Source organism: Salvelinus sp. IW2-2015, linkage group LG36, assembly GCF_002910315.2.
Source record: "Salvelinus sp. IW2-2015 linkage group LG36, ASM291031v2, whole genome shotgun sequence".
Lineage (NCBI taxonomy): Eukaryota > Metazoa > Chordata > Actinopteri > Salmoniformes > Salmonidae > Salvelinus > Salvelinus sp. IW2-2015.
In genome coordinates this window covers 12199106-12217923 of record NC_036875.1, presented here as the reverse complement: position 1 = coordinate 12217923, position 18818 = coordinate 12199106, and the positions used below count along the sequence as shown (strand labels likewise).

Sequence of the window (18818 nt, the reverse complement as noted above, 5' to 3'; positions counted from 1 at the left end):
GAACTCTCTTGGTAGATAGTGTGGTCTAYAGCTTATCATGAGGTACTCTACCTCAGGCGAGCAATACCTTTAATATTAGAAATTGTGCACCAGCTGTTTTTTACAAATAGACACACATCCCCGCCCCTTGTCTTACCACACATAGCTTCTTTGTCCTGCCAATGCAYGGAATACCCAGCCAGCTCTATAGTGTCCGGGTGGTCGCATAGCCACGACTCCGTGAAACATAAGATATTACAGTTTTTATTGTCCCGTTGGTAGGATATTCTTAATTGTAGATCATCCATTTTATTTTTCAGTGAACCCACRCAATGATGGGGTTTGGGCCTGGTCTCGAGAAAGCAGTATATCCTTCGCATTGGACTCGTTAAAGAAAAAATCATTKTCCAGTTCGAGGTGAGTAATCACTGTTCTGATGTCCAGAAGCTCTTTTCGGTCATAGGAGACAGTAGCAGCAACAACGCAAAAAAAACGAGCAAAATGGTACAGTTGGTTAGGAGCCCGTAAAACGGCAGCCATCCCGTCCGGTGCCATTATTCTGATTAATGATCATGCTGTTTAATCAGCTCCTTGATATGCCACACCTGTCATGCAGATGGATTATCTCTGCAAAGGAGAAATGTTCACTAACAGGGATGTTAAAAAAATTATGCACAGAATTTGAGAGAAATAAGCTTTTTGTGCGTATGGAACATTTCTGGGATGTTTCATTTCAGCTCATGAAACATGGGACCAACACTTTACATGTTGCGTTTATATTTTTGTTCAGTGTACATTACCAGTCAAAAGTTTGGACACGTCTACTCATTCAAGGGTTTTCTTTATTTTTACTATTTTATACATTGTTGAATAATAGTGAAGACAACAAAACTATGAAATAACACATATGGAACCATGAAGTAACCAAAAAAGTGTTTATATTTTCTTTAAAGTAGCCACCCTTTGCCTTGATGACAGCTTTGCTGTCTTAACTTTTGACTGGTACTGTAAATATACAGTCTTTAGTGCCTATAGAAAGTGTACACCTCCTTGAACTTTTGCCACAGAGGTCATTTGAAAATCATGTCAAACCCTATTATTTCACAAATTTTGACTTCTGAAGTTATCCTTGCCTACACAAAGGGAGTGAATACGTATGCAACAATTATATTTTATTTGTAGAATTATTTTTTTCATTTTACTATGACATTATGTGCTTCTATATCTGCATTGCTTGCTGTTTGGGGTTTTAGGCTGGGTTTCTGTATAGCACTTTGTGACATCGGCTGATGTAAAAAGGGCTTTATAAATACATTTGATTGATTGATTGACTGATTGATTGATTGATTGATTGACTCCACAAGAATTACCTAAATGACAGAGTGAAAAGAATAATCAAATATAATAAAAACATATTCCAATAATGTATATATATACAACAAGGCACTAAAGTAATAATGTATATATATACAACAAGGCACTAAAGTAATAATGTATATGTTTGCAACAAGGCACTAAAGTAATAATGTATATGTATGCAACAAGGCACTAAAGTAATAATGTATATATATACAACAAGGCACTAAAGTAATAATGTATATATATGCAACAAGGCACTAAAGTAATAATGTATATGTTTGCAACAAGACACTAAAGTAATAATGTATATGTTTGCAACAAGACACTAAAGTAATAATGCAAAAAAATGGCAAAGGAATGAACATTTTGGCTTAAACGCAAAGCTTTATGTTTGGGGAAAATCTAACACAACACATCACTGATTTTCAAGCATGGTAGTGGCTGCATCATGGTATGGGTATGCTTGACATCGGCACAGACTGAGGAGTTTTTCAGGATGAAAAGAAACGGGATGGAGCTCAGCACAGACAAAACCCTAGAGGAAAACCTGCTACCTAGAGAAAAAACGGCTTTACACCAGACACTGGGAGAAAAATTCATCTTTCAGCAGGACAATAACCTCAAACACAAGGCAACATCTACACTGGAGTTGCTTACCAAGAAGACGGTGAATGCTCTGGAGTGGCCAAGTTACAGTTTGGATTTAAATCGGTGTGGTAGGTTAGGCGTTGAAAAACAGAAGAATATGCAGCAAAGTACCTACGGTAAAATATAGTGGTTGATCTTTGATGTTATAGGGTTTTTTCCTTCCACTGGTCCTGGGGACCTTGTTAAGGTCAATGGCATCATGAACTATACCAAGTACAAGGACATTTTAGCCAAAAACCTGGTTGCCTCCTGGCCAGGCTGACACTTGGCCGCAAGTGGATCTTCCAGCAAGACAATAACCCCAAGCACTAATCAAAATCCACAAATAAATTATTAATTGAACACAAAATCAACATTTTGCAATGGCCATCTCAGTCTCCAGACTTGAAACCCATTGAAAATTCTGTTTGAAGGAATGGTCTAAGATCCCTCTCAATGTGTTCTCCAATCTCATAAAATATTTTAGAAAAGTCACAAGGTGAGGTATTGAAAGGTATTGAAAACAGTGGTGCCAAACATTTTGATGCTCTTTTTGCCCAAAAAATGATGTATTACTCTTTCAACAAATCTCTTTCTCTGAGCAGTTTGCTCATCTTTATGTGTGTGTGTGTGTGTGTGTGATTAAGTTCAGCATTTTAATTCATTAGACAGAAGCCATATTTTGGATGTTTTGGTATTAACATTTACCCAATTCATTTGTCGAGATGCGTTAGAGAGGATGTAAATACGATTGTAAAGTGGCGTATCTAGACTGGGGAAGTTGATGAAGTTGGTCAGGAAAGTCATGTTGACAGAACATCAAATCTCATTTGACAGTGCTGCGTTCCCTCTGTTGGGAGAAGGGGGTGTACCTTGTTCCTGTGGCAAGGTGTTTGTCTGCTCCTGTGTCACTCTGTGCGCGGACCCAGGGACCCCCGTGCTCATTTGGCGCTCACGTTCTCCATCTCGGCTTCCACATTATTAAAATCATCCCTCAGCGCTCCACCAAGAGCCTCTTTGTTGCTTGGCTGACGACGCTCGATTCTGTCAAGTCTTCACCAATTACAGTCTCAGGTACAATGGCCTATTCACAGGATCACAGCCCTTGACTGGTGTCGGGAGAGTGATTTGTGAATCATTATTCAGTCGCCTGTAGAGAACGTGATACCTGAGGAATGCAAATAATCTGCCAGCGAATAGACGGCTAGGCCCCTAAAAGTGACAAACTACAGCTGTTATTATCCCAGATTGGATTCTTTTCCCTACTTGGAGAGGCAGTCATCTCCTTGGCTTTTGAGTTTGAGTTTCCACTAAATGTACATTTTTCCCTTCATGAGAAGTGGTGACCAGCTCATAGTGGCGCCTGTCAAATCCTCAACTCTAGTTTAAGTGCATCACAGCCTCTGTGTTAGCAGGAAGTGAAATATTGGTTGTAGATAGATGGTTCTGCTTATTGCTGAGAGAATACACTGATGGTCTGCCCTGAAGCACGTTTGGCATCACTCAGTAAGATAAATCAAATGATCAAAAAAGCATCCAAGCAACCGCAGCTGTTATGAAGCTGCAATGACATTTCCCAAAAGTTGGAATTCTTCTCCGATATTTAGCATTGATTGTATTGTTCAGCTGTAAGTGGTAGAAAGACACCAGAGATTGATTGACTGAACYAGTGATCCAATAGTTAGATGATAAACGGGTGACATTGTTATTAGAATAGCTGTGGTATTGAGGTGGTGCGGTCACTCCCAGCCTTTGATTTCTTATAGGTTTTGTAAACAGGAAACCAGGATTACAGATAATGACGGGCCTTTAGAATCAATCCAGAAGCCTGGGAGCTCTCTCTGTCGGGCCCGATGTGTGAAAATGGGTCTGTGTGATGCTGCTCGTTGGGCTTCGTCCAATCCCAGGACAGGCTGTAAACGCGTGGGGCTAATCTCATAATTATCCGACCCCCCCCCCACCCCACATTGTTCTGGCAGAGAGTTACCATTAACTGTGAGGATATCTTTGTCCTGCAATGTCAGGTCTCCCGCTGAGTCACAGGGCAGAAAAACACTCTTAAAAGGGATTTAAGGGAAGGGAATGACTAAGACGTTCATAAGTGGGAATACTATACTTACATCCATCCTCCAGGCCTTAGGGCAATTACTGGACTGGCTACTTACTGTTTGATATAAATCGACTTGTACTTAACAGTAGAGCTGTAACCTTGGAGTGAATTTGGGGTAAAACACTGCCATTTTAACCATGTCAACAATCTGCTTTTTCTTAATGGGATGTCATTGCATGTATTCATACATACGCATGACATGGCAAACTTATTCCTGAACTGGGAACATGTTAATAAGGCAAACTCAGTAACAAAGTGAAACTGTGCAATCACAGCGCGACCTTGGGAAGGCAATGTTCCGAAACGACACGGTAAACAGGCACGGCTGTTCTCTCATGAATATGCATAGGCCAGCCGACAGATAACAAACGCTGCTCTGTTCTGTCCTGTCAGTCAACACCGACACCATGAAGCTCCAACCTGCTTATGTTGTTGTGTCTACTGTCCAGGTTGGTGACAATCAAGAGTGGGTAGACAGTCACGACCCCGGGGCGCTGGTCATCCCCTTCAGCGGAGGAGTGGAGAGTCTCCTGCAGGACATGAGTGAAGAGGAGATTAAGAAGTACTGCACCGAGCACAAGACTCAGAGGTTAATTAGCATTCAGTCTCCTTTAATTGCGTGCACTGATAGAATAATACATGGTAGAGTAATTACCATTATAAAGCAAGGATCCCTCTCTATACGGGAACAACTCAGTCAAAGGGTTTTCTTCTAAATTAAGTTTTTAACTGTCATCTGTCATCTACAGGTATAATTATAACTTGGGCATTTCGGGTGTATTGTTCGCATGTGAAACCTCTATGGAGGAAGAGAAATCATGACAGCAGATTTTTTTTCTCCTGAGATCAGAGAGACGTTGGGATTAATTCTTAAAGGTGCTAAATGAGACGGCAAGCGTGACAATATTTTTTTTTTWAATCACTGGAGAATGAAATGTTCAATGTTGACCCTATTTTATTTATTTAAGGAGTTTATGTATTGGAATTGAGGTGGTCTTATAACACAGACATGAATTTTGGCTACGAATCAAAGCACCACTAAAATATCCTAAAAGACCTAGCATTTACAGCACCACGAACAACATGGAAACTAAAATTGCTTTCACCCTGCTTATTCCGACAGCGTTCTGACAAGGATCATCAAGGCTGGCTATGGAGCCCTACAGTTGGAGTACTTCTTCACAGCTGGACCAGATGAGGTCCGTGCGTGGACCATCCGGGTAAGACCTTGCCCCCGCGGCCGGCCGCGCTGCATACCGTTCCACCCTGCTGGCATGCAGCCTGATATCAGCCACTTTCAACTTTGTCATGGTCCTGCTTTAGCTAGTCATTACAGACCAAGGATAACTTCAATTACTGTTGAGCTGCTGAACAGTGAAAGTGGGGGCTACTTTGATTGAGGAGGGCAACAATTGATTTTGCCCATTACTTCCTGAGAATGTTTCCATCCCGTGCAGATCTGCCTGCCCTCCTCCTGCCGCGGGAGATAAGGGGCCCTAGCATTGTGCCTGCCTAATCTGTGTGACGGGGGTTGTCTGTGCTGAAATTGATGTGGCTTTTTATTCAACCGTTTGTGGGTCTTGCTGGGGGCTCCTCCTCTCTGTGTCTCAGTTTACTGAGCCCGCCGAGAGCCTGGGTGACACTGAATCACAGGAGGATTGACATCGATACAGATGTTGGCTCGGCACACTGGTATTGTGCAAATGTTTTAGAGGGAATAAAAGGATTAAGGGCCGTCCTAATAATGTATTCTACCTCTCAGGAGTAGCATACCGATGCATTGGTCAATCCTAACACATGTAAGTAACGTGAGCAGTATTTAAGACCACTAACTCAACTGAAAGTATGTACAGTATGTTCTTAAGAAAAAGACGACTTTGAGCTTAAAGTTTTAGATGGACAATAAACGCAACATTTTATTTGGGAGACATAGTGGTTAAATATATGAGCCACCTCCTCCCAGCCATGAGTGATGTCCTCAGTGTGTTTAGGAAAGTAACAGAAGTCCTCCAAGCCTTTCTCTCCTATGGGCTTGTCTCCTTTGACATAACTGATTACAGCTAGCCTTGATTGTATGTGAGAGGCATTTAGTCTGGTAAGCATCAGTGAGTAGCTATATTAACCCAATACATCTTACATTGTAAAAACTACACTCTGTAACGTGGTGCTGCTAAGCCCTTTAGCATGCTTTATTAGGCAGCCTCGAGGTGACCATTATCTATCAGGCTGCTCTGCATAGCTGTTAACTGCTATGATGTGTATCTCTTGTAATGCGCTATAGGACAAAATCAGCCCCTAATCTATTTTTCTCTACCTAGACAAACCTTGATGCTGATTAATGGTAGTTAAACTTACAAGCACTCCGTCAATGAGATTGCATAGGGATGGTAATGTATTGGAGTCATTAAATRCACATCATTCTTTTGGCATGAAATATGTTGACCCCAACCTGATTATATACATAATTAAAGGTGCTCAACAGTTTCGAGGCACAGTGCTACAGAGCAGAGAGAGAGAGGGAGAGCAGGTCGACAGGCACAAGTCATAATGATGCAGAGCAGGGATGTCACTTATTTGGGTCATTTGTCAATTTCCCCCAGCTTTATTTCAATGCATATAAATTGCGTATTTTATCAGAGACAGTTGTGACTTCTAGTGCTAAATGGGATTTAATGTAGAAAGAATTTATAAAACAGTTAGGGAAAACAGTTGTTTTTGGTTCTCGGAATGGACATCTAAAACAACCAATTTGATATTTTCCATGGTTATTCCATTATAATGTAAGTTCCGTTTAAATTCAAATGTATAATCCATAAAGGGAACTTTTACATTTCCTTTCAATCGTCTGCTGTGCTATGAAAACATTTTGAAGAAGTTCAAACACGACAAAGGGGAGGGCGGTATAATATTCTACAAATACATATGCAGATAGTATACACTGTATATAAAATGTAGTGAACGTTTCTATTTCAAAATGGTCAGGTATGATACAGCCAGGTCAATATAGTGTCTCTCCCACTACAACACGGCCTCTCTCGCTCTCTGATGACCTGAGGCCAGAGTAGCAACCCACAATGAGGCAAGATTGCTTGGACAGAAATCAATAGCACCCTGGAATGGGAATCAGAAATTGCTGGTGGGCATTGATAGCAGCGCAGGGTCCTTATCGGCCTCAAGGCTACTCTAGCAAGGCACAACCGTGTGTCGTGCTATCCAAAAATCAGGAGTGAGGCAAGAATACCCCCAACACACCCCCTACCCATGCTCACTTCACCATCCCCCTATCAAACAGCATGTCAGTCCTGTGCTGAAATCCATCTTCTCCAAAACAATTAATTTACCTTGTGTGTCCTTTCTCTTTCTTCCTCCTGACAGAAAGGAACCAAGGCTCCACAGGCAGCCGGCAAGATCCACACGGACTTTGAGAAGGGCTTCATTATGGCTGAAGTAATGAAATTYGAGGATTTTAAAGAGGGAGGCAGTGAGAACGCTGTCAAGGTGAGCCGTCAGGGTGCAGATGAGGGAAGTCTCCTGTGATCAGTGGAGCTGACAGTCACCACACTGCTCGCACTGCAAATGCTCTTCACCTTTACTCAGGGGAAGAAATTACTGCACACACTCCGCCAGYGCACCTGACAAGCCAATGGATTCTGTCTCTAAACACTGCCATTCTTCTCCTGCGGCGCATATCTTTATCACAATCTGTTTTAACAGGCTCACGGTAGGCCTTTCTTATACCTCAGACTAGCCTCTCAGAGGAAGCTCTCTGTACCCCACAAGGCCACATCTATAGAGCAGACCGTTAGCTCGACACTTTTTGTGACAGGGATATAAAGAGCCAAGTTAAATAAAGTGTGAAATTCTTTACATCAGGACTGTTGCACGGATGAACAGCACATAAATGTGGCCTGCATATCTTATTTTATTACTGCCATTGTTTGTTTTGACCTTTTTACTGGGCTGTGGCTTTTACATGGGCGCTGCTCTGTCCAATATAATCACTGTATTTCATGGTAAATTTGAGAAGACTATAGCGTTGTGATAAGTATAGCAGGTAGTGTCACGGAATGCTTTAAAGGTTTTTTTTTCTCCCTCCGTGAGTGTGTGCTAATGTTCAGGGTAACTGTAAGACATKGGCCTCATCTGTAACACCTCTCATCTGCCTGGTTGAGGTAATGCTATTTGGTCTTGCTTTTTTTTCTCCCCAGAAGAAAGCTTGGGGCAAGGAACAACATTCCAAAGTGTTCCATGTCACACAATGGATTGGAGCAATTTCCCAACACCCAGCGTGACTTAGCGTGTCTGATGCTGTTGGTTTGTCTTGTATGGTCCTGCCATTGAAACAGCAGGACATGAATGTGTCAGTGTCAGTGGTTAGCACGCGTCTGGAGGAAGTGCCTCTATTGGTTTACCTCCAGAGCCTTGACTGGCATCTGTTATTATAGTGTGTACAAAGCACTTCACAGGGCTATTATGTAGATAGTCTTGGTACTTAAGCTTCAAACGCCATTAAACTTGACCACCAGCCAATAGCTGTTGATGAGATCAAACCATGATGTAATTGGATACTTTTTACCTGTTAAATTGTCCTGGGTTCTGTTTAAAATGGAGCAGGTCTAAAAGTATTTCTTTCACCAATGGAATATATGGATTAAACAATTAGGGATGTGGACAATGTGGAGATCACAGAGTTTCTAGATGAGTATCAGACAGTAATCCCTCCTAAATCCCGTGCAGGAGATGTGTGATTAGCACTGGCAAGCAGTGAGAGCTTGCCCTACTTACTCATATTATAAGTAGATCTCCTCAGCTCACTCAATGGCCAGCCAAATCCTCTGTCTGGCAGATACTTATACACTACATAACTTGCCCTATAGGGATCCACATCGGAAATAAAAAATACATTACCAGAATATTACATTCAATATTTCACCTCAGGTCTTTGTAAAATGTATATAATTCAGCTGTAATCTATTGTTGGTTACTACTTCCTAAAGTGTCAGTAGAGGGGAAATGTGCCGGGATCTGGGGGTTTGAATGCTGATGTTATAAAAGCCTGACGGACCTCCCGAGTTGCGCAGCGGTCTAAGGCACTGCATTGCAGTGCTTGTGGCGTAACTACAGCCAGGTTCGATCGCAGGCTGTATCACAGCTGGCTGTGACTGGGAGATCTATGATGTGGCGCACAATTGGCCCCGTCGTCCGGGTTAGGGGAGGGTTTGGCTGGTCGGGATTTCCTTGTTCCAATGTGCTCTAGCGACTCCTTGTGGCGGGCTGGGCGCCTGCAAGCTGACTTGGGCGCCTGCAAGCTGACTTTGGTCGCCAGCTGAACTGTTTCCAGGTTAAGCGAGCAGTGTCAAATAGCAATGCGGCTTGGCAGGGTCGCGTTTCGGAGGATGCATGGCTCTCGACCTTCGCCTCTCTCTCGCCTCCGTAGGGGAGTTGCAGCGATGGGACAACACTGTAACTACCAATTGGGGAGAAAAAGGGGTAAAAAGTACAACCAAAAAATGGAAGCCTGACATCAGAGCCTCAGGTCCGGCTGCATGCTCTCTTCCTAATCCCTCATTCCCTTGTACACTGAGTGTAAAAAACATTAGGAACACCTACTCTTTCCATGACATAGACTTGCCAGGTGAAAGCTATTGATACCACCTAACTGGTTCATTTGCACTTGATATATATATATATATATATCTATTATATATATATACAGTATATATATATGGACACAGAGCGTTTCTGACTGCAGCATTAAGGCCAATGCTATTTATGCCAGTTGTGGGAATGGGCTGTTTGAATAGGCCAGCGTACAGGGATATCACATTATTAGGAATCATATCTGCTTAAGCCAAGCCTGCTCCTCCAGATGGCTGCTTTCAAGTGCAAATGAACCAGTTAGACGTGTCTGGTTTAATACATATCACCCCCCCCCCCCCCCCCCCCCCCCCCCCCCCCCCCCCCCCTGGAATCAACAAAAGCCATTGATTCCCCCCCCCCCCCTGTCTCCTCTCCAAGCAGTGTTTCTGGTGCTATTTGGTCTGGATTAAATGGTCTCCTGAGCCTTTAAAGGGACATTGGTTCTTCTAATTATTTGTGCTCTGTGCAGAACCAGAATGCATAAACCCGTCCATATTAGCACTTCAAGTCAATTATTTTGAGTTTGCCGGAAGGGAACAAACACATCTAATGTATACAAAAGAAATGTTGGAACTTATTTTGTTTCCTTAAGAAGTATGAGGATGCTATAATGAAAGATCGTTATTAAAATGTTACTTGTACATATGAATGGAATTGACAGAGAAGAGGTTATTCACTCAGTGGGATTCTAGACACCCCGTGTGTGTGTGTGTGTGTGTGTGTGTGTGTGTGTGTGTGTGTGTGTGTGTGTGTGTGTGTGTGTGTGTGTGTGTGTGTGTGTGTGTGTGTGTGTGTGTGTGTGTGTGTGTGGTGTGTGTGTGTGTGGTGTGTGTGTGTGTGCGTGCGCGCGCGCGCGCGCGCGTGTTCATTGCTAATTTGCTATTTCTTGTTTTTTATAACTGTCATTAATTAGGTGTTGTGTTTCTCTGTTTTACAGGCAGCGGGGAAATACAGACAACAGGGAAAAACCTACGCTGTGGAGGACGGAGACATGATCTTTTTCAAATTCAACACGCCGAACCTGCCCAAGACTAAGAAGTGACTCAGTCGCAGTCTGTCGGCTACCAGAATGGACTGTGCCGTTAGAGAATTCTTCTTTGTTTTAGACAGAATGAAGCTGGAGATTGATTGCTACCTKCCAAGTCGGCTCAGTCCTTCCTACTGGCCACACTGCCACATTATCCCTGTTTATTTTCTGTCCAGGAGAATTCTATACAATCCCCCTTGCCAAAGCACAGGTCCACTAAACACTGACAGCTTTGCTATTTAAGATCAGGATGGCCCCCCCTCTCCAAATGGTAGGAGCATTTGAAGAAGAGTATTACTCTCTTGATACTTCATTAATCTCCATCACTGGTGCCAGGCCTGACACAGCTGACAGCAGGGACAATGCGACCTGCTCCTCTCCTCCTTCCAGAGATAATGCATGTTTTACAGTAGCCCAGATGTCTACACTCAATAAAACATTTGACAAAACCAGCCGGTGTGTGTTTGGGGATGTCTGTATTGACTGGCGCGGCATGCAGGCGGCGATAGTGGGTCCTGCTGAAAACTGATTACAGAATTAAAAGACACAGTTGACAGTGGCTCTGGCAGAGAGGTGACAGCAATAATTGTATCTGTAAAGTGATTCTTATTTTAGAGGGCTAAGTGTGGGATACTGATTATTTCATACAAGAGAATTGGTCAGGTGAAATTGTGTTTGAATGAACCTTTCCTCCCCATGGTTATTCCTGCTCTCATTTGAGTCCTGGTATTCTGATATGTTCTGTATTTCAAGAGATTGCTTATAAATGTGCACCCCATTATTATTGAGAGTGCCATTAGCTATTATCACTAAATGTAGGTATGCCTGAAGGCTGTTTTTGTCAAATTCTCCTGTGTCTCCATGCCACTGAGTGATAGGAGGACAAAACGTAACAACTAAATWAAAAAAAACACCCATTCCAAAAGTCTTTATTTATATGAAATTCTGAAAAGTAAAAGGAAGTCACAATTCAGAAGCACAACCCCCAAAAACATTCCTAGTCCCACTGAAGTAGTGTTTTTCTCACCTGTATACTTTGTGTGTAAGTGTTTTTGAGGCATTTATGCTGATAGAATGGTATGGCTGGAGCTGCGGACGGTGCTGCAAAGTGAGATTGCGTGCTCCACAGGAGTGAGAACACAGAGCGGATCAAGCTCCTTCGCTGAATATCTTGCCGCTATAAATACCCCCTCTCTGCAGAGAACAAAATGGCCTTCTGATGGAGGCACAAAGATTGAATAAAAATGGTAATTTCTCATGAAGGGTATAGCATGTACTTGCTTTAAAAGTCGTTGTTTACGAAACAAAGACTGCACAAGCACTATAAAGCGTTGTGTTTGGCATCGAAATAAAGTTGTATTACTATCTTCAAGACATAATCCCCCCCCCCMAAAAAAATGATCATATTTGATGGGGGATGTTGGGGGTGTGGAAAGTACCTTTATAACGTTTTGTAGGCATGCATTCCACAATGTATATCATAGTCGCTATGTACTGTATGTTCTATATTCTTGTCCAAGTTGAGCTACTGGGGGTATTTTAGGTTAAAGGGATACTTTAGGATTTTGTCAATGAGGCCCTTTATCTACATCCCCAGAGTCAGATGAACTCATGCATACCATTTTAAAGCCTCTGTGCAGTTTGAAGAAAGCTGCTAACTAGCGTTAGCGCAATGACTGGACGTTTATGAGTAACCAGTCATTGCGCTAACGCTAGTTAGCATTGGCTCACAAAACTACCACTAGCTTCCTTCATACTGGACACAGAGACATAAGAATGGTCTCCACAAGTTCATCTGACTCTGGGGAAGTAGATAAATGGCCTCATTGGCAAAATCCCGGAGTATCCCTTTAATCATTGTCTGAGTGAAAACATGAGGTTTCTCCAGGGACTACAGCGAGGGCTAAAGGCATTCCTTCCCCTTCTTTTTAGGCAAGAGGGGTGTTGTTGTTAACCAACCCCCAAACCCCACATTGAGGCCCGTTCAATAGTCATAAGGGCTTGGATGGACAAGTTGATCTCTGTGGTCTGCCTCCAGTGTTTTGTTTTTCATATAATGAAGTATCAGTACATTTCTTAGGAACAGTAATAAAGTTATTTAGAATGATGCAGATGTACCCCTTGAGACAAAAAACAATAAAAGTCTTCTGGTTTCTAATCATGTCATAAGTAGGCCATTTTAGGCTTTAATACCAACAAGCTGGCTATCAAAGGGCCAGAGCAGAGTTCATTTGATCTCATTTCTGTAAGGGAACTCCTCATCTGTGTGTATACTGAGTGTACAAAACATTAGAAACACCTGCATATTCCATGACATAAACTGACCAGGTGAATCAAGCTATGATCCCTTATTGATGTCACTTGTTAAATCCACTTCAATCAGTGTAGATTAAGGGGGGAGAAAGGTTAAAGAAGGATTTTTAAATCCTTGAGAAAATCGAGGCATGGATTGTGTATGTTTGCCATTTAGAGGGTGAATGGGAAAGACAAAATATTGAAGTGCCTTTCAATGGGGTATGGTAGTAGGTGCCAGGCGCACSGGTTTGAGTGTATCAACAACTGCAAGGATGCTGTTTTTTTAACTCTCAACAGTATCCCGTGTGTATCAAGAATGGACCTCCCCCAAAGGACATCCAGCCAACTTGACACAACTGTGGGAAGCATTTGAGTAAACGTGGAACACCATTCCACTGGAACGCTTTTGACACCTTGTAGAGTCCATGCCCGACGAATTGAGGCTGTTCTGAGGACAAAAGGGGGGTGCAACTCAATACTATGAAGGTGTTCCTAATGTTTTGTACACTCGTGGAACGAGGGAGAGTTCAGTTTGTTGTTTTGTTTGTAAAGTTTGTTGCAAAGTTTGTTGTTTTGAAAGTCTATTGAAAARTAATGGTTTATCACTAGCTACCGTTTGAGTTTGGATCCTGCGATGTGGTTGGCATCAGTTGCTGGGACTGCTACTATCTGTCCAGTGATCCTGCCGACCAAGGCCTGAGGACCTGCTTTGCGTAGCAGCTAGCCTAGCGACGCACTTAGCCATTGTGGCTGGGATAGCGGATTGTTCCAGGCTTGTGGCTGTCTAGATCCCTGCTGTTTGTTGTTTCCAGTCTTCCCTAAGAACTGCGAGGAGTAACAGCGTGACATATGTTGCTACCATGACAAAGACCAAAGCCGGTGGGAGTACCGTACTTCTACAAGCAGTTGCTACAACAACAACAAAAATTGCTTCAAGTGTTGTGTCCAAATACTAGTGGAGTCAACTAATAAAAGAATAGACGACCTGACCAGAGAGGTCCAGGACCTGAAGAACAGTTTGCAATTCTCCCAATTCTCCCAAGGTCAGCTCGATGAGTTTGAACATGAGAACGAGAAGATGACAGCAATCTGTAAGTCATTGAGAGAGGACATCAGTTCTGTATGTGAATTCATGATAASAATGAGAGCAATCAGATTATCTCGAGTGACAATCATGGTGGAACATTGTTGTGGACGGAATTGCAAAATCTCCACGAGACCTGAACGGAGTCTGACAAAGTGAGGGAAATGATAACTGAGAAACTGAAGATGGACCACAGGAAGACTGAGGTGGAGTGTGCCCACAGGACTGGAAAACCAACTACCGGCCCAGGTAACAGGCCCAGGCCTATAGTGGTCAARTTCCTGAGGTTCAAAGACATGTTAGCAGTTCTAAAAAGAGCCAAGAACTTGAGAGGAACATACATCTTCCTCAGTAAGGACTATCCTGAAGCTGTGTGCCAGAAGAGGAAAGAACTTTACTTTTGATTTTGACACCCCCTTTGTTCATGGACACATTATTCAATTTCTGTTAGTCACATGTCTGTGGAACTTGTTCAGTTTATGTCTCAGTTGTTTAATCTTGTTATGTTCATACAAATATTTACACATGTTAATTTTGCTGAAAATAAACGCAGTTGACAGTGAGAGAACGTTTATTTMTTTGCTGAGTTTATATTAGCAATTTCTGAGACTCACTTAGATCATTTATTTGATGATAAAGCAGTAGCAATACAAKAATATAACATCTAGAGAAGAGACAGAAATCCTTATAGCGGAAGTGTTGCTATATACACTGCTCAAAAAAATAAAGGGAACACTAAAATAACACATCCTAGATCTGAATGAATGAAATATTCTTATTAAATACTTTTTTCTTTACATAGTTGAATGTGCTGACAACAAAATCACACAAAAATTATCAATGGAAATCAAATTTATCAACCCATGGAGGTCTGGATTTGGAGTCACACTCAAAATTAAAGTGGAAAACCCACTCTAACAGGCTGATCCAACTTTGATGTAATGTCCTTAAACAAGTCAAAATGAGGCTCAGTAGTGGTGTGTGCCTCCACGTGCCTGTATGACCTCCCTACAACGCCTGGGCATGCTCCTGATGAGGTGGCGGATGGTCCTCCTGAGGATCTCCTCCCAGACCTGGCTACAAGCATCTGCCAACTTCTGGACAGTCTGTGGTGCAACGTGGCGTTGGTGGATGGAGCGAGACATGATGTCCCAAGATGTGCCTCATTGGATTCTGGTCTGGGGAACGGACGGGCCAGTCCATAGCATCAATGCCTTTCCTCTTGCAGGAACGCTGACACACTCCAGCCACATGAGGTCTAGCATTGTCTTGCATTAGGAGGACCCAGGGCAAACCGCACCAGCAAATGGTCTCACAAGGGGTCTGAGGATCCATCTCGGTACCTAATGGCAGTCAGCTACCTCTTGGCGACACATGAAGGGCTTGCTGGGCCCCCCAAAGAAATGCCACCCCACACCATGACTGACCCACGCCAGAACCGGTCATGCTGGAGGGATGTTGCAGGCAGCAGAACGTTCTCCACGGCATTCTCCAGGACTTCTGTCATTGTCTGTCACATGTGCTCAGTGTGAAACCTGCTTTCATCTGTGAAGAGCACAGGGCGCCAGTGGCGAATTTGCAATCTTGGTGTTCTCTGGCAAAATGCCAAACGTCCTGCACGGTGTTGGCTGTAAGCACAACCCCCACATGTGGACGTGCGCCCCTCATGGAGTCTGTTTCTGACTCGTTTGAGCAGACACATGCACATTTGTGGCCTGCTGGAGTGTCATTTTGCTCTCCTGCTCCTCCTGCACAAAGGCGGAGGTAGCGGTCCTGCTGCTGGGTTGTTGCCCTCCTACGGCCTCTCCACGCCTCCTGATGTACTGGCCTGTCTCCTGGTAGTGCTCCATGCTCTGGACCACGAGCTGACAGACACAGCAAACCTTCTTGCACAGCTCGCATTGATGTGCCATCCTGAATGAGCTGCACTACCTGAGCCACTTGTGTGGGTTGTAGACTCCGTCTCATGCTACTACTAGAGTGAAAGCACTGCCAGCATTTCGAAAGTGACCAAACATACACAGGAAGCATAGGAACTGAGAAGTGGTCTGTGGTCACCACCTGCAGAACCACTCCTTTATTGGGGGTGTCTTGCTAATTGCCTATAATTTCCACCTGTTGTCTATTCCATTTGCACAACAGCATGTGACATTTATTGTCAATCAGTGTTGCTTCCTAAGTGGACGGTTTGATTTCACAGAAGTGTGATTGACTTGGAGTTACATTGTGTTGTTTAAGTGTTCCCTTTATTTTTTTGAGCAGTGTATATTCAGAGCCATATCCTTGATCTTATGTCAAGTGATATTGAAGTGTTGTTGCAGGTTCACCTGGCACAGCTAAAGCCTTTTCTTTTGGGGTGTTGCTATTGGCCACCAAGTGCTAACAGTCAGTATCTAAATAATGTGTGTGAAATTCTTGATAGTGTACAGTATGTGATGTAAATAGATAGGTCTACTTTTATGGGGACCTGAATATTGACTGGTTTTCATCAAGCTGCCCGCTCAAGAGGAAGCTTCTTACTGTAACCAGTGCCTGTGATCTGGTTCAGGTTATTAATGTGTTTACAAACACAACAGGAACAAGATCATCCACATGTATTGATCACATTTTTACTAATGCTGTAGAACTTTGTTCTAAAGCTGTATCCTTACCCATTGGATGCAGTGATCACAATATAGTGATGATATCCAGGATAGCCAAAGTTCCAAAAGCTGGGCCTCAGAGATCATAAAAAAGATTTGGCTCTTATGTGGATGATGTTAAAAATATTTGTTGGTCTGATGTGATTAATAAGGAGCATCCAGACACTGCACTTGATGCATTTATGAAATTGCTTCTTCCAATTATTGATAAATATCCACCTGTTAAGAAACTTTTAGAACTGTTAAGGCTCCATGGATTGGTGAGGAATTGAAAAACTGTATGGTTGAAAGAGATGGGGCAAAAGGAGTGGCTAATGGCTGCACATCTGACTGGCTGACTTACTGAAAATTGAGAAATGATGTGACTAAACTCAACATAAAGAAGATAGAAACTGTATTATGAAGCCGAGATTAATTATAAAAATAATTATGGGAAAAAAAACTTTGGAGTACTTTAAATGAAATTCTGTCCAGAAAGACAAATTCAACTCCATCTGTCATCGAATGAGATGGCTTATTCATCACAAAACGATTTGATGTTGCCAATTATTTTAATGTTAACTGTAATGGCAAAGTGGGCAAACTTAGGCAGGAAATGCCAACAACGAACAGTGAGCCATCGTATTCATGCATTTAAAAACGAATAATGAAAAGAAAGTTTTGTACATTTGAATTTGTAAAGTTAGTGTGGGAGAGGTGGAAAAATGATTGTTATGGATCAATAATGATAAACCTGGCATTGATCATTTAGATGGAAAGTTATTGAGGATGGTAGCTGACTCTATAGCCACTCCTATCTGTCATATATTTAATCTGAGCCTAGAGGAAAGTCTTTGTCCTCAGGCCTGGAGGGAAGCCAAAGTCATTCCGCAACCCAAGAGTGGTAAAGCGGCCTTCACTGGTTCTAACAGCAGACCTATCAGCTTGCTACCAGCTCTTAGCAAACTGTTGGGAAAAAATGGTGTTTGACCAAATACAATGCTTTTTCTCTGTAAACAAATTAACAACAGACTTGCAGCATGCTTATAGAGAAGGGCATTCAACATGTACTGCACTGTCACAAATGACTGATGATTGGTTGAAAGAAATTAATAAGAAAATTGTGGGAGCTGTACTGTTAGATTTCAGTGCAGCCTTTGATATTATTGACCATAACCTGTTATTGAGAAAATGTACAGTTGAAGTCGGAAGTTTACGTACACCTTAGCCAAATACATTTAAACTCAGTTTTTCACAATTACTGACATTTAATCCTAGTAAAAATTCCGTCTTAGGTCAGTTAGGATCACCACTTTATTCTAGGAGACAGACACGTCTCCTTCCTGAGCGATATGACGGCTGCGTGGTCCCATTGGTGTTTATACTTGCGTGACTATTGTTTGTACAGATGAACGTGTACCTTCAGGTGTTTGGAAATTGCTCCCAAGGAACCAGACTTGTGGAGGTCTACAATTATTTTCTGAGATCTTGGCTGATTTCTTTTGATTTTCCATGATGTCAAGCAAAGAGGCACTGAGTTTGAAGGTAGGCCTTGAAATACATCCACAGGTTCACCTCCAATTGACTCAAATGAGTCAATTAGCCTATCAGAAGTTCTAAAGCCATGACATCATTTTCTGGAATTTTCCAAGCTGTTTAAAGGCACAGTCACCTTAGTGTATGTAAACTTTTACCCACTGGAATTGTGCTACAGTGATTTATAAGTGAAATAATATCTCTCTATAAACAATTTGTGGAAAAAATTACTTGAGTCATGCACAAAATAGATGTCCTAACCGACTTGCCAAAACTATAGTTTGTTAACAAGAAAATGTGTGAGTTGTTGAAAACGAGTTTTAATGACTCCAACCTAAGTGTATGTAAACTTCCAACTTCAACTGTATGTGTTATGGCTTTTCAACCTATGCGAATATTGTGGATTCAGATTTATCTATCTAATAGAACTCAAATGGTTTTCTTTAATGGAAGCTTCTCTAAGTTCAAACATGTAAAGTGTGGGTTACCGTAGGCCAGCTCCTAGGCCCTCTATCTTTTCTATTTTTACAAATGACCTGT

General features: G+C 42.4%; 1 protein-coding gene across 1 annotated transcript in view; it reads left to right on the top strand.

Moving 5' to 3' along the window:
• The window catches only part of LOC111959968 (obg-like ATPase 1), a 57221-nt gene extending 46027 nt beyond the window's left edge, over window positions 1–11194 (top strand). Inside the window, 4 exon segments of the mRNA XM_070437526.1 lie at window positions 4543–4664; window positions 5199–5295; window positions 7451–7573; window positions 10653–11194. Coding sequence (XP_070293627.1) covers window positions 4543–4664; window positions 5199–5295; window positions 7451–7573; window positions 10653–10757 — 447 coding nt within the window. The 3' untranslated portion in view covers window positions 10758–11194.
• Window positions 11195–18818: the final 7624 nt, after the last annotated feature.